General features: G+C 39.8%; 1 protein-coding gene across 1 annotated transcript; it reads left to right on the forward strand.

Moving 5' to 3' along the window:
- The first annotated feature begins 4,495 nt into the window (after window positions 1–4,495).
- LOC133861086 (uncharacterized) lies at window positions 4,496–5,602 on the forward strand. Its single transcript, XM_062296791.1, has one exon. It carries the CDS (start codon window positions 4,678–4,680, stop codon window positions 5,311–5,313), a length of 636 nt encoding a protein of 211 aa, XP_062152775.1. The 5' UTR covers window positions 4,496–4,677; the 3' UTR covers window positions 5,314–5,602.
- The last annotated feature ends 10,877 nt before the right edge of the window (window positions 5,603–16,479 follow it).

A 16,479-nucleotide genomic window follows, 5' to 3' on the forward strand; every position in this document is an offset into this window, starting at 1 on the left:
ACTGCTCTTAAATTGATGTTCTTAGAACAACTTCCCTTAGATTTTCCTTAAATAGTAAGATGTAAGGAACCAAACTATTTTTTACTTCGGTATTCAAATAAAGTTCAGAGTACTAATAGTACCCTTACACTTTTTCCCAATTTAAGAAATTAAATCACTTTTTGCTTTCATATTTAATTGTACTCCACAAATAGCTTCCCTTGTTATTTTCCTATACCATTTAAATATTATTTAAATTAAGGTCTTGTTTAGTTTGCGAAATGAGTATTATAATAAAAAAATAAAATAGTTATTATTGGGAATGAAAGAGAGTGGAATTAACTATTCATACTCTTTTTTTTCTTTTTTTTTTTATAAGTAACTATTCATACTCTTTAGTTTGGTGACAACCAATGACGGAGAGGGGGGGGCGGGTGGGGGCCATGGCCCCCCCTCAACTCTCAAGAAAAAAATAATAATTAAGGTAAAAAAATATATATATTTAAGGTTTTTTTTGCCTATTGGCCCCTAACAAGAATTTTTTTTTCCCCTTGGCCATTTCCTTTTTATTATCTTTTCAACTGATTTCATCTCATTTAGAACAATAGCTTTATTGTCAAAACTTTTTCTTTTAATATTTCACGGTAGTAACAGACATGTCTGAGAAGGGAACGATAGAATAAGCTTTACAAAGTTGTAAAGGCTTTGTTCAAAATAAATTAAAAAGGTTTAGTAAAGTAATGTATTGGAAGAAGACAGACGTGGATTTGAGGAGTCACGCCTAACAAAGCTCGATTTCCTAAGGATGTGTGGCAAAAATAACGTAAAATGGATAAAAATAGCAAGATGACATTAGAAAAGTCTAGAAGATATGCGTTTCATTTGTTTTGTGTTGTGTTTAGCAAAATGTGTTTTAAATAACAGTTAGTGGGCTATTGCGTTAGTTAGAGTGTATTGTTCTAACAAAAGGAGCAAGAGAATATTAGCTTCAAGAGCCATGTCATTCAGGTAAAGCCTTGCGAGAAGGCCGAAAAGCACACAATTCAACCAACTGAAATTTCTCAATTTCAATACAGAAATTGAGACATTTTTTATTTTTTATTTTCTGAATCTTTGGACAACGGTTTTCTTTACTTTTTTTTCTTCCAAAAAAATCTTTTCACTTTTGCTTATTGATTTTCAATTTGAAAGGAATAATAAAATATCAAAACTGGGTTATGTTTAATTTACTTAAAAATTGCCTTTATATATATATATATATATATATATATATATATATATATATATATATATATATATATATATATATATATATATATATACTTTAACCTATACTTATGAAAAAAATTTATTTGGCCCGGCCCCCTCCCATTAAAATGTCTGGCTCCGTCCCTGGTGACAACACATATATTTAAATTGCAATCAAATCAAAATTACTAAAAACCCCTCACATTATTATTTTTTAAAAAACTCGAATTATATATATATAAATTGAAAACTGAGTGGCCATCCCCAAAGCCCATCGGCCTGAAAATGCTCCAGGGTGGTCGCACCACCCCCGGCTCCTTTCTGTGGCTGACCGACCACCCATGTAACGTAGGTTAGGTTTTTCTTTTTTCTTTTTTCTTTTTTTTTTAATAAGAAAATAAAATTAAAAATGAGGGGAAATAGAAAATAATGGGTTGTTTCTTATGGAAAACGTAGTATATTTCTCTTCGTAAGGTAATAGTTATTCCAATGAATAGATGGCCTTACCATACAAAGGAATTGACTATTCTATAGAAATAATCATTATATTTTAGGGGTCTATTCCGCGAACCAAACGAGGCATAAATGCCAGGGCAACTAGAGAGGAAAAAGAAGTAATTTTAAATATTGTTTTAAATAAATGTTAAAGAAATAAGAGAGGAAAGATCAAGTTTTTTATATTAAAATAATGTTAAGAGAACTATTTTTGATTCCTTAGATTTAGGGTTCAACTTTTAGTTCACTTGGTATTTTCTTAGTTTAGGGAATAACAAGAAAATCATATTCAATAATTTTTTAGAAGTTTTCCTTACATTTTTTTTTTTATTTGAAAATGATTTGATTTGGGGAGGCTGCTGGCATGCAAGTTTCTGGATTTGTGATCTAAGTGTTCAACCTCTTTAGGATTGCAAGTTTCTGTGCTTTATTTCTTTGTTTCTTATCTCGTGTGTCTTTCCATCTTAGGGGAAAAAAAGAACAAGAAAAAGAAGAGTTGGACCGGAGCTTAAGGAATAGAAGAAAAATGTGCTTTAATAATAGCCTTGCAAGCTAAGTTTTAGAGTAGAGAATTGATGCAATGAAAAAGACACTTAAAACAGATCAATGGACGTGAAAAGTGGCATTCGCCGTTAAAGAAGTAAAAAGGAATGTGTTTGGTAATGGGTGTTACCTTTTTATTTTATTTTATTAACTTGCATAATGATTTAGAAGCAAATTTTGCTTGTAGAAAATTGATATAAATCAGTTTTAAAGGCGGCGTATGCTCTTTTAAGTTATAAAAAAAAAAATGTAAAAAGCACAAAAAAAAAAATTATAAAAATAGATTGTATTTATTACACCCAAATAACACATGTCATTATTAAAAGTTGATTTGTTTAAAATTTTTTACAAACCAATTCATAAGAAAACTACGTGGGAATGAGTAGTTGAAATCGAAAGCAGTCATGACTTGTTATTATTCAAAGGGCAGTACTTTCCTAGTTCTTTTCTCTGTTTGTTTGTGTTTTGGTTTATGTACTTATATTAAAGAAAGGGAAAATTATAGTTTAACCCCTCAAATTATCACCCGTTTTGCGCTTAGCCCCATAAACTGCCAACACTCCGACTCCGCCCTACCAAACTACCAAAACCTTTGATAAAGGCCCCATTTGGCGAAATATCTCCATATTACCCCTGCCACGTGTCATTTTTCAATTAAAAAAAAATAAAAAAACTAAATTTTTATTTTTATTTTTATTTTTTTAAAAAAAAAAGAAAAAAGAAAATATGGGGTGGCTGCCGAGCCACCCCCTTGGGGAGTGGGGTGGCCTGCGAGCCACCCCAAGGGGCCGGGGTGGCCTGCGAGCCACCCCAGAGGTGGTGCCGGCCACCTCTGGAGGTGGCTCGCAGGCCACCCCCGAGCCCTAGGGGTGGCTTACGGGCCACCCCGAAGTCCATTTGGGGTGGCCCGAAAGCCACCCCTAGGGCTCTAGGGGTGGCGCGCGGCCACCCCAAGGGGCCGGGGTGGCCTGCAAGCCATCCCAGAGGTGGCGTCGTACACCTCTGGGGTGGCTCGCAAGCCACCCCCGAGCCCTTGGGGTGGCTTACGGGCCACCCCGAAGTCCATTTGGGGTGGCCCGAAAGCCACCCCTAGGGCTCTAGGGGTGGCGCCGGCCACCTCTGGGGGTGGCTTACGGTCCACCCCGAAGTCCATTCGGGGTGGCCCGAAAGCCACCCCTAGGGCTCTAGGGGTGGCGGGTGGCCACCCCCAGAGGCCGAGGTGGCCTGCGAGCCACCCCAGAGGTGGCTCGCAGGCCACCGCACTCCCAAGGGGGTGGTAGCCACCCCATATTTTCTTTTCTTTTTTTAAATAAAAATAAAAATAAAAATTTAGTTTTTTTAGTTTTTATTTAATTGAAAAATGACACGTGGCAAGGGTAATATGGAGATATTTCGCCAAATGGGGCCTTTATCAAAGGTTTTGGTAGTTTGGTAGGCCGGAGTCGGAGTGTTGGCAGTTTGTGGGGCTAAGCGCAAAACGGGTGGTAATTTGAGGGGCTAAACTATAATTTCCCCTTAAAGAAAAAAAGAAAAAAGAAAAAAGAAAAATAAGGGCAGTACTCTGCTTTAGGCTTTAAAGTTGTTTAGAGCCTCGTGTATCGATCACAGGTTTACACCTCGATTAAGCAAAAGATTCAAAAGAAAATTCCCATTCAATAATAAAGAGACAACTGCATGGGCGGACCCCACAGAGAGATCGATGCAATTAAGCAAAATGCTAAAAGCATTTGGTCATTTTTGTCATTTACCTAATAAAGCTAAAGTCGTAAATGATGCTTCTTGCTTGCTGAGTTAGGTTTTCACTTCAACGGCTCTCGACTCTCGTTCTATTTTTTCCATAGTGATATACCCAGAGCTCTCTCCGTCTCTATCAAGGAAAGTGATAGAGATACAAGTCATAAAAAGGGAATGGCGTGCGAATCTCCCTACCCACCCACCCACATATACCAGAAGCAAACCAATGGAATAGAGCCACGTGTCTGTCACTTCATCTGCTTTTTCTTACTTTTTTTTTTCTTTTTTTTTTTATTTTTTTTGGGGCGGGGGGGGGGGGGGGGGGGGGGGGGGGGAAGGTAAGATGCATGCTTTTTCTTACTTATATTAATTTCACGTTCGATCATCATCTTCTTGCCTTTTTCTTTCTTATTACTTATTAGCCCCCCACCCCACCAAACAACACATGCATGTTCATTTACCCAGGAAAATGACACGCATCCCTCATCGGGACGCTATAAAAGCCCCTGCACCCACTTTGTAGTCTTTCATGCCAAATCCACTACTTTTTATTATTTTTGCTTGTGCGACGTACGAAAAACCTGTACAACAAGCAAGCCTCTCTCTCCCTCTCGCTAGTAAAATAAAAGCCTAGTATACCTTTTTTGTGTTCATTTCCTCCAATTAATTAAGCCAAAGATGAAGAACAAAGCATCTGCAATATTGAAGCAGATAATAGCTACGTTGAGCTCAATGGCCAAGGCTAAAAGCCTGGCTCTCAAGAGTAAAACAAGGGCCATCAAGACTCGCCTGATTATATTGTCTTTACTTAGCAAGAAGAAGTTCCTGATGAGCTCCCTCTCTCACAGTATACGGCAAAAAAAGAGCTCCATCTCTCACAAGCTCCATACTTTGCTTGGCCACAATGACAAACACTCGGACGTCCATGAAAACGACCAAAGCAAGGCCATTGTACTGTACGAAGGCAACATTAATGCCATGACCCACGAGTCCCTCCCTGACCAAATTCGTACAGAGTTGTTGGAGGAGAAGGATCACGGCTGCTTAGACGAAGCAGATGACAAGTACCCGGATCTGACCCACTCGCCGTTCTTCTCAGAGGATCTGGAATTGGAAGATCCGGGAGGTTCCGTGATAGATCTGGTGAAGACTTCAAAGGAAGGGGTAGGGGAGGAATTCAGCCTAGAAGACGAGATAGACCACGTGGCAGACCTCTTCATAAAGAGGTTCCATAGAAGGATGCGGATGCAGAAGCAGCTGTCCTTGAAGATGTACCAGGCCGGAGATGCTGCAGAGGAGTGCCTAGCTAGCTAGCTAGCTAGCTAACTTTTATATTTATTCATTTATTAGCTAGTATCATCTTTTAAAACCAAGAAATCCACCCCCCTTAAATTTCTAAAAGCTTTAGAAGAGTTAGAGGAGACTCATGAGTCGTCATGACTATGTTACCTTTCCATTTCTCTGTCGAGAACAGCCCAGAAGGCCAGGCTTGTCGCGGCCGATTTATGGACCATATTGTTATTATATTCGTGGGTGAACCTCCTGTAATTGCTCTAATACATGGATATATTCTTAAATATATCCTCCTGTATATATTAAGATATAGGTTTTGTCGTAGAAAAATCTTGTAATGATATATATCACAACAATCAGAACTCTATATATTAATACTAAACAAATGTTTTCTCCTTCAGAAAATATGGCAACTGATCAGCCTGGAAGCCTCTAACTTTGATTTAGGCCAACAAGAAATTAAAAAAGCCTCTAACTTTGATTTAACCTGAACTCTTTTGAATTTCTAATTCAGATGACATTGATTGATCAACACGGACAACAAGAAGAAACACACGATTGAATGGAAGAGAGAAGTTAACAATTTTGCTCTAGATGCTAAAGTATTTGCAAATATGGAAGAGTTCTTTAAATTATGACTCATCAAGCACCACCTTTAATTGGTAAGAGCACTGGCCATTTGATTTTAAAAAAAAATTTAGAGGAAAAAAAATTACATTTTACTTCCACATATATCTAAATATAATCCACAATAACTTTCTTTAATATTTCATTATTTCAAGAGTAATGCTACACATCATCCCCTTGTCCTCCTTTTGTCACCCCAAAATTGATGTGACTCTTAAAATAGTCATTGGATCAAAATCCAATGGTAATCTATCATAAATCCAATGGTAATTTTAAGAGCCACATCAATTTTGGGGTGACAAAAGGAGGACAATGAGATGATGTGTAGCATTATTCTTATTTCAAAGCCAAATCAACATCGACCGGAGCCACCGCCCCACACCATCTCCAAAAACTTCCTCCTCTCTCTCTGTGCAAAAATTCACCACAGGCACCAGCTAATTAACGGTGATGCCGCAGCAATGCTCCTCCAGCTCGTCGGCAACGGTGGCCATATGGTGGCCTCTCGTGCCCTCTACGGCGGGGCCCACGCGATCTGAGCGACTTGGAAATGCTGAGCAACGCCATTGTCCAAGGCCCAACCCTTGATCTGCTGCTCCAATGGGTAAACCAAATGGGAGCAAAAATTTCATAAGAGAGTGGCGTAGATGAAGAGAGGAAGCGAGGGCTTGGAGATTTAGAGGCAATACAATAAATAAATAAATAAAAAGAAAAAGAAAGTGATTAATTAGGATGTTTGGATGCATTGTCTTTCAAAAATCAATTCTAGGTATTCGTAATTTTTAAAAAACAAATAAGATTTTGTTAAATTTTTGCTCATTTTATTTTAAGAAGTCAAATCATTTAAACATTTTTTTCAACTTTATTTTACCTTGAAATTTGTACTAAATTATAATTGAATTTAGATTTCAAAAAATCGAACATCCAAGCGTGTTATTTTTAGGGATAATTGCACCACTGGTCTCTGGGTTAGCCTAAATTACGAATCATTCTATGTGGTATAAAAAGTTTATGGAAGATCTTTGTGGTAAACTGTAATTATAAATCATTCACTAAACTCGTTTTCCTCCAATCAAGTTAACAGAGTCCGTTAGTTTGTCACGTCATACCCAATAGAAAATCGACACATGTATATTACAATAAAAAAAATATAAAAATGTTAAAAATATAAATAAATAAAACTTAAAAACTAAAATAGTGAATAGGTGACTACCGATTGGGCAGCCACCCCAAAGGCATCTAGGGGTGGCTCAAAAGCTTACCCCAGCCCTTGGAAGTGGCGCGCGGCCACCCCTAAATGGGTAGCTGCCCAACCAGCAGCCATCTTTTCACTATTTTTTAAATTTTTTTTATAAAAAATAATAATTTTAAAGTTTTATTTATTTATATTTTTAATATATTTATATTTTTAATTGTAATTGACACGTGTCGATTTTTTATTGAGTATGACGTGGCAAACTAACGGATTCTGTTAACTTGGTGGACAGAAAAACGAGTTCAGAGAGTGATTTGTAATTATAGTTCACTATAAAGACCATTCATGAACTTTTTATACTACAGAGAGTGATTCGTAATTTAGGCTAACTCCATTGACTAGTGGTGTAATTGTAGCGCCCCAGATTTTAAGACATAAAATATAATGCCTTAAAATAGAAATTTAAGACTAATTAATAAATGCAAAAGAATATATAAATATTTATGAAAATAAATATTCATTAGTATTTGAATATTTATAAGATGGAATAATCATTTAAAAGCACAGTTACATTTCTAGTTGATTAAATGAACCAACTGGATCGTAAAAATATAAGAGATTAGAAATATATAGGATAAAACGCAAAATGGGGGATCAATTGCCCTATCGATTGATACCTAGTAACTACGATCGTTTGACCTAGCGATCGTTACCCATGAGCTAATGCTTGATCGCCAGTTCTTGCCGATCGATCCCCTAGAATTGCAAAGTACAGCAGCACCGATCACCTTTACTTTAATATTTACCAAAACTCATTATTTCTTTGTTGAGTCGACTACCCAACTGCTGCTATCCCAGCCCGTGCTCAATTCTGAGCCCAATCGATCCAAGCCACTCGAGCTTCTATATATAGAAAGGCCCTCTTCACTCGTTCACACACAACCTTCCTCCTTCTCTGCTTTTCTCTCTTGCAGGAAGCTAATTCATTCTCTGCAATTTTCTTCTCTTGGCTCTATAAAACCAAAAGAATTCTCTTATTTTCTCTTCTTTTCGTGATGTAGGACAATCCGAGGATGCGCCTCGGAAGGTTGACAATGTCGTCTCGGATTGACCTCGGATAATATCTGAGACGAAATGTCAGGATCCACACCGAACCGAGATGTACCGACATTTGCCTCTGTCTAATGCCGCGATCCCACCGTATCAAATAACCGAGACCCAGCTCGGTAAATCAAGGTGGAAGATTTCTGGGAAGAAGCAGCCGAGCCGATTTTCTGGAAAGAAACAGCCGAGCAGATTTTCTGGAGATTTCGTGCGGAAATCGTGGAAGAGTTGTTGATTTCCTTATTTTATTTTTATAATTATTTTGTAGTACTTTTCCTTAAATTTTGGGATTCCCCTTGACCATCAAATCTCTCTCATTAATGAGGATTTGATGACAACTTTTATTTATTATTTATTTCCTTTTACAAGCCTTAAAGCTTCACTATAAAAGGGAAACAATGTAAGAATGATGATTATTATTGATTATCATTAAATGAATGTTTGATTTTCCTCTTCAGCTTGCGAGTTGAACTTTGTGTTTGAGAACACAGCTTCTCTTCACTTCTATCCGTCTGCGCTACGTCAATTGGTATCAGAGCCTTGACTATCCTGGTTTGATGGCAAGAGACGGAAACGACGGCAACCACTCTGACGGCGAAGAACGTGGAGTGCAGGCCCTTTGGGTAGCCATAGACACCCGTGATCAACAACTTCTCCGTATGGAACGCACACTCGAAGCGTTACAGCAAGCAGTTGCCAAACTGGGCGTTGACGGAAACCGGAACCATGAACCCCTTCGGAATCGCACCTACGAAGAGGCTCGTGGCCATCCCGGCGGAGAACGTGGTCCTGGACCTCGACGAAGGCATCAACCCTTCGAAGAGTCATCTAATGAGGAGGAAGACCACCTCCGGGAAGGAGAAGGCGATAGAAGAAGGCCGGAAAATGCCCACAGTTTCCGGGTAAAAATTGACCTTCATAATTTTAATGGTTATCTCCACGTCGAGAACTTCCTTGATTGGATTCTCGAGGTAGAGAATTTCTTTATTACATGCAGACTCCAGAGGCTCAACAAGTGAAATTGGTGGCGTACAAGTTGCGTGGAGGGGCATCAACCTGGTGGGAACAAACGCAGTGCAACCGGAGAATGCAAGGAAAACAATCGGTTCGGACATGGTTAAAAATGAAGAAGTTGATGAAGGCTCGGTTCTTACCCCCAGACTATGAGCAAATGTTATACCAGTAGTTCCAGAATTGCCGACAGGGAACTCGGACAATTATGGATTATACCGAGGAGTTCTATCGGTTGGACTCTCGAAACAATCTAACCAAGACAGAGGGGCAGCAAGTAGCACTGTATATTGGTGGGTTGCGCATGGCCATTGAAGATCAAGTCTCATTACATATGGTGTGGACTTTGTCCGTGGTTATGAACCTAGCCATGAAGATTGAGTCGCAGATGGCCCGACACTCGGGTCGGTCAGAAGCCTTCAGGCAGTCCGAGAAAAGGGGAGAACCAACGATTGTATCGAACCCTCAACAAAGCTCACAGCCCCGAAGGTTTATGGGTGAAAGCAGTAACACCCAGGCAGCGAAAGGAGTGTCATTTCCAGCTCAGGAAAAGGGAGTTGGCGGAAGTAGCAAGAACCCATACGTCAAGCCTATTCTCAGTAAATGTTTCAGGTGTGGCCAACTAGGTCACCGATCCAATGAATGCTCGAGACGACGTCCGGTAAATACTATGGAATAAGTGGAAGGAGTCTTACCCGAGGATTCGGTAGAGACCGAGGAGGATGAACTCGGTGAATATGAAGGAGGAGAATTCACCAAAGGTGACAACGGAGAGTTCGTCAATTGCATAGTCCAGAGAGTGATGTTAGCTCTGAAGTTCGAAGAACGGACGCAGCAACACAACATCTTCAAAACCCGATGTACTATCAATCAGAAGGTGTGCAATCTGATTATAGATAGTGGGAGCTGGGAGAATATTGTCTCTCGGAAATTAATTGACACGTTGCAACTAAAAACCGAGAAGCACCCAAGTCCCTACACAATCAATTGGATCAAGAAAGGAGCCGAGACGAGAGTCACGAACACTTGCCGATTGCCTATCTCAATCGGGCAGTCGTACCGAGACGAGGTTCAATGCGATATTGTATACATGGATGCCTGCCATGTTTTGATGGGACGACTGTGGCAATACGATGTAGACGCCACGTATAAAGGTCGGGACAATGTCTACCTCTTTTGGTGGCATGGAAAGAAGATTATATTAGTACCAGTTGGTACTAATACCACACCTCAAAGTCGTACCACGGCGATCAAACCGTCTTTCCTTACCCTCGGAGAAACAGAGTTTATGCAGGAATTGAAAACTGCCGAGACAATTCTAACTATGGTAGTTAAGGGTGTCAAGTCGGAATCAAAGGCATATATTCCTAAGTTAATTCAGCCGATGTTGGATGAGTATGGGGATCTTGTACCGGCTGAATCATAGACCGAGTTACCTCCCATTAGGGACATTCAGCACCAGATTTACTTAGTTCCGGGAGCAAGTCTTCCTAATCTCCCCCACTATCGAATGAGCCCCGAGGAGCATAAGATCCTCCGAGAGCAAGTAGAGGATCTGATCCGAAAGGGTCTGATCAAGGAGAGCTTGAGTCCTTGCGCTGTGTCAGAGTTACTGATTCCAAAAAAAAAAAGATGGAAGCTGGAGGATGTTATTGACAGCCGAGCTATCAACAAAATCACGGTGAAGTATCGGTTCCCCATTCCAAGGCTACATGATATGCTCGATATGTTAGCAGGGGCAAAGGTCTTTTCAAAACTTGACATATGCAACGGCTATCACCAAATTCAGATCCGACCTGGGGATGAATGGAAGACAGCATTCAAGATGAAAGAATGTCTGTATAAGTGGCTGGTGATGCCATTTGGACTCTCGAATGCACCGAGCACATTCATGCGGGTGATGAACCAAATGCTGAAGCCTTTCATCGGTAAATTCGTTGTAGTTTATTTCGATGATATTCTGATTTATAGCCATTAGCCAAAATACCGAGGAGCACCTGGAGCAGGTTCGAGAAGTTTTGGGTGTGCTGAGGGACAACAAGCTATACCTTAATCTGAAGAAATGCACTTTCCTCATAGACAAGTTGCTTTTCCTCGGATTTATTGTAGGTGCCGAGGGCATACAAGTAGATGAGGAGAAGGTCCGAGTCATTCGAGAATGGTCGACGCCCACTACAGTCGGGCAAATCCGAAGCTTTTACGGCCTAGCCACCTTCTACCGAAGGTTCATTCGGAATTTCAGCTGCTTAGTAGCTCCAATTATCGAGTGTTTGAAGAAAGGGCAGTTTCGATGGGGAGAAGAGTAGGAAGCCAGTTTTGCCATGATTAAAGAGCGACTTTCAACAGCCCCGATCCTAGCTTTACCCGACTTCGAAAAGTTATTTGAAGTAGATTGTGATGCTTCCATTGTGGGAATTGGAGCAGTATTGTCCCAAGAAGGTCGGCCAATAGAGTTATTCAGTGAAAAGTTGAATGAAGCTCGGCGGAAGTGGACGACTGTCGACCTATGAGCTTGATTTTTACGCAGTGATCCGAGCCCTAAAGCATTGGGAACATTATCTGATATATCTCTATACAGTGATCACCAAGCTCTGAAGTTTGTCAACACACATAACACTTTGAATCGGATGCATGCCCGGTGGATTGCTTTCATGCAGAAGTTTACTTTTGTGTTGAAACACAAGTCCGGAAAACAGAACAAGGTGGAAGACGCCTTGAGTTGACGTTCGGCTTTACTCGTGACCTTACAGTCCGAGATAACAAGCTTAGAGCACTTGCGAGCTCTATACGCTGAAGACGAGGATTTTAAGGAAGATTGGGAGAAATGCATGTCGATGCAACCAAACACCGACTTCCACATCCAAGAGGGATATCTGTTTCGAGGAAATCAACTTTGTATTCCCTGAACCTCACTGCGTGAACAGCTAATGCGGGAGTTGCATGGAGGAGGACTCGGTGGTCATGTGGGCCGGGACAAAACTATTTCATTAGTCTCGGATCGGTATTATTGGCCACAACGCAGGCGAGATGTCAGCAAATTTGTATCAAAGTGCCCTGTGTGTCAGACCGAGAAAGGAAGTTCACAAAATACCGGACTCTACACCACGCTGCCAGTGCCCGAGAACATTTGGGAAGACCTAAGCATGGATTTTGTGCTTGGACTTCCGAGGACCCAACGAGGTATGAACTCAATCTTTGTGGTTGTAGATCGGTTCTCCAAAATGGCACACTTTATTCCTTGTAGGAAGACCTCGAATGCTTCCCATGCAGCTCATCTCTTCTTTAGAGAAGTTGTTCGGTTACACAGTGTGCCCAAGACCGTCACCTCGGACTGCGATGTAAAGTTCCTTAGCCACTTCTGGAGGACTCTATGGCGAAGATTCGATACCTCTCTCAATTACAGCAGCACTTGTCATCCACAGACTGACGGACAAACCGAGGTGACCAACCGTACTCTCGAAAATATGCTTAGGTGTGTTTTCCAAGATAAACCGAAGCAGTGGGACATCAACCTTACTCAAGTTGAGTTCACCTTCAACTGTATGAGTAACCGATCCACAGGCAAGTCACCTTTTGAGATTGTCTACACCAAACCTCCGAAGCATGCTCTTGACTTGGTTCCTCTCCCAAAGTTGCCGGGATTGAATGTTGCAGCCGAGCATATGGCTGACCGAGTGCAACAGATCCATGAAGAGATGCGTCTGAATCTGGAACAGGCGAATGACAAATACAAAGGTGCCGCCGATTTAAAACGGAGAGCAAAGATTTTCCACGAAGGTGATTTGGTAATGGCGCATCTGCGCAAGAACCGCTTTCCAGCCGGAACCTATGGCAAACTGAAGAGCCGAAAGTACGGGCCATTTTGGATTAAGAGGAAGATAAACGATAATGCTTATGTGGTGGAACTTCCCGAGGATATGGCCATTTTCCAACACTTTCAATGTGGCTGACCTATTTGCCTACCATCCCGACGAGCCACTTTACGCTAACTCGAGGACGAGTTTTCTTGAAAAAGGAGAGACTGATGTAGGACAATCTGAGGATGCGCCTCAGAAGGTTTACAATGTCGTCTCGGATTGACCTCAGATAATGATGCGCCTCGGAAGGTTGACAATGTCGTCTCGGATTGACCTCGGATAATTTCTGATACGAAATGTCAAGATCCACACCGAACTGAGATGTACCAACATTTGCCTCGGTCTAATGCCGCGATCCCACCATATCAAATAACCAAGACCCAACTCGGTAAATCAAGGTGGAAGATTTATGCGGAAGAAGTAGCCGAACAGATTTTCTGAAAAGAAACAGCCGAGCGGATTTTCTGGAGATTTCGTGCGAAAATTGTGGAAGAGTTGTTGATTTCCTTATTTTATTTTTATAATCATTTTGTAGTACTTTTCCTTAAATTTTGGGATTCCCCTTGACCATCAAATCTCTCTCATTAATGAGGATTTGATGACAATTTTTATTTATTATTTATTTCCTTTTACAAGCCTTAAAGCTTCACTATAAAAGGGAAACAATGTAAGAATGATGATTATTATTGATTATCATTGAATGAATGTTTGATTTTCCTCTTCAGCTTGTGAGTTGAACTTTGTGTTTGAGAACACAGCTTCTCTTCACTTCTATCCGCCTGCGCTATGTCATTTCGGTTCAGTGCAAATCAGAGCAGGAAAGAGGATTCTCTCCATCTCCTTTTCCTCTTGGTGCAGCAAACTCTCGTCTCGGATCTCTTCTTCTCCTTCCTTCTTTCTTCTTATCCTTCTCTTCCTCTCTGCTTCGGCCATAACAAGAAGCACTCTTCCCTCTCTTTCGGTCCTCTGTAGCAAGTAGGAGCTGTAGAAACTCCTAGTTTCTCTCCCAAAACAGCAGTGGGTTGCAGCATAAATCTCTCAAATCTCTCGGCTTAGTTCAATAGAAACAGAGGAAGAAGAAAACTCTTTCTTCTCTCCCTTTCACTTTCGGTTCAAAAACAGAAAAACAGTTAAGAAACTCTTTCCCTGTGTTTCTCCTTCCCTCTTTCTCAGTTCTTCAGTCAGCAAAGCTTAAAAACATTAAGCTTTTTTTCTCTCTCTCTCTCTCTCTCTCTCTCTCTCTCTCTCTCTCTCTCTCTCTCTCTCTCTCTCTCTCTCTCTCTCTCTCTCTCTCTCGTCTTTTTAAACTCGGCCCAGTTGTGGTTTAACCCACCTATGTTGTAGGAAAAGCAAAGAAAAGGAAGAAGAGGTATGCTCTCTTTCCCTCTCTTCCGGGTTACAACAGAGAACAAAGGATCCTCTCCATCTAAGTAACTCTCTCTCGGCCTAGGTGCAGAAAAAAATAAAGAAAAGGAAAAGATAAAAGAAAAGAAAATAGAATCTCTCTCTCTCTGAGCTGCGCAGTGGTGAGTTTCTAATGGTCTGTTTGGTTCGAATATTATTCAATATTCGAAAACCCGCAACCCGCATCCAAGTGGAATAAAACCCGACAGCCGTTTGCATATGGTTTAAATGTTTTTGAATTTCAAGGTGAAACGTGAAATGACAGAGGAAGAGGCGTGGCTTTTGAGTTTTGTAGCATTAAATGCTACTTTGAAAGGCTGTTTAGTAGCATATTTTTTTAAAAAATAAAAATAAAAAAGTAAACCAAAAAAAATTAATTTTGCTTTTTTAAAGACAAATAGGAAAACGGGGTGGCTCGCGTCCACCCCAGGGGTCGGGGGGTGGTTTGCAGGCCACCCCACAACCCCCTGGGGGTGGCTTTCGAGCCACCCCAAATCTTCAGGCCACCCCTCTTGGGGCCGGGGGTGGCTGCGCGGCTACCCCCAGTGGCTTGGGGGTAGCTTTCGGGCCACCCCAAATGGATTTCAGGGTGGCCCGAAAGCCACCCCTGGGGGGTTGGGGGGTGGCGCGTGGCCACCCCCAGGGGCCAACCACCCTAGAGGTGGCGCGGGCCACCTCTAGGGGTGGCTCGCAGGCCAACCCCCCTCCCCAAGGGGGTGCCCCAAAACACTGTATTTTCTTCTTTTATTTTTTTTTTAAAAAATAAAAATAAAAATAAAGTTTAGTTTTTTTAGTTTTTAATTTTAATTTTTTTATAGTTTTTTTTATTATTAGTTTTAATAATTTTTTAAAAATTAACACTTATTTTCATAACATCAATCATTATACACAACTTTTCATACAATCCAATCATTTTCAATCACTTTTTACCATTATAAAACATTTTTTTTTTCAATCTCAAAAATTTAACACCCAAACACATATTCAAAAAGAATCTGAATTATATTTAATATCCAAACACATTTTCATTACCTTGAAATTCGCAAACAGATTTAGAATATTATTCATATTCGAAATATTCGATACCCAAACGGACCATAAGAAAAACATATCTCATTTGATATTTTAAACAAATCTTATGTTATATTTTATAAGCTTTTATTATTTTTAAGTTTCAAAGTATACTAATGTTTTAAAGTGTGTTTTAAATAAGGTATTTTAAGTAGCATATTTAATTCATAAAAAATGTTGTTGTAATGTCCGAGTAAAATATAAGTGTTTTTTAAAGCGCCGTTACTCCGCCTAAAATTCTAAAAGTATTTTTAGGCATTAATAACAATAATGCTATTATTCTGCCAATATTTTATAAGATTAAAATAAGGATTATTTATATTTACACCATTGTGCTATCCAGTTATTTCAAAAGGTAAAACTCATTATTTTACATTAATGAAGTCACTATGTTTTAATACTAATGCCGTAGTAATGCCAGTATAAAAATATGTGGACATACAACCGGTCTATTTTATATGTCGTCATAATGTCTAAATTTAAGTTAGAAGTCGAGAACAATAATAATGTTACAATATGATGTTTAGTAAATTATGCTAATCCATTGTTTTATGTAAATAATTGTGGAGTCATTATTTATGTGGATCTCTCTTTGAAACAGAAAATAGTAAGTATTAACATACATACTGAGGATGATGCTGAATTCTTTAATATCATGTTTATGAGTTTATTTAGTGATTTGTATTTATTTAATTATATGCTTTATTTTGATTATATGGTGATATTGGTTTATGTAGTTTGTGATATCTGCTATATTTAATTATATGTGATTTGTTTGAGACTCTGCATATTTTATTGTTATGACTCATGAACTTGCTAACAAGTAGGACCGAAAATTTAAGTTCCAAGGCAAAGACCGAAGGTTTAAGTCCCAAGGCATCAATCATAAATAAATGATAAAATATGTGGTTAAAGTCC

The sequence above is a fragment of the Alnus glutinosa genome, chromosome 2 (assembly GCF_958979055.1).
Source record: "Alnus glutinosa chromosome 2, dhAlnGlut1.1, whole genome shotgun sequence".
Classification (NCBI taxonomy): domain Eukaryota; kingdom Viridiplantae; phylum Streptophyta; class Magnoliopsida; order Fagales; family Betulaceae; genus Alnus; species Alnus glutinosa.

Coding starts and splice junctions, on each gene's coding strand:
- LOC133861086 (XM_062296791.1), top strand. CDS start 4,678: ATGAAGAACAAAGCATCTGCAATATTGAAGCAGATAATAGCTACGTTG.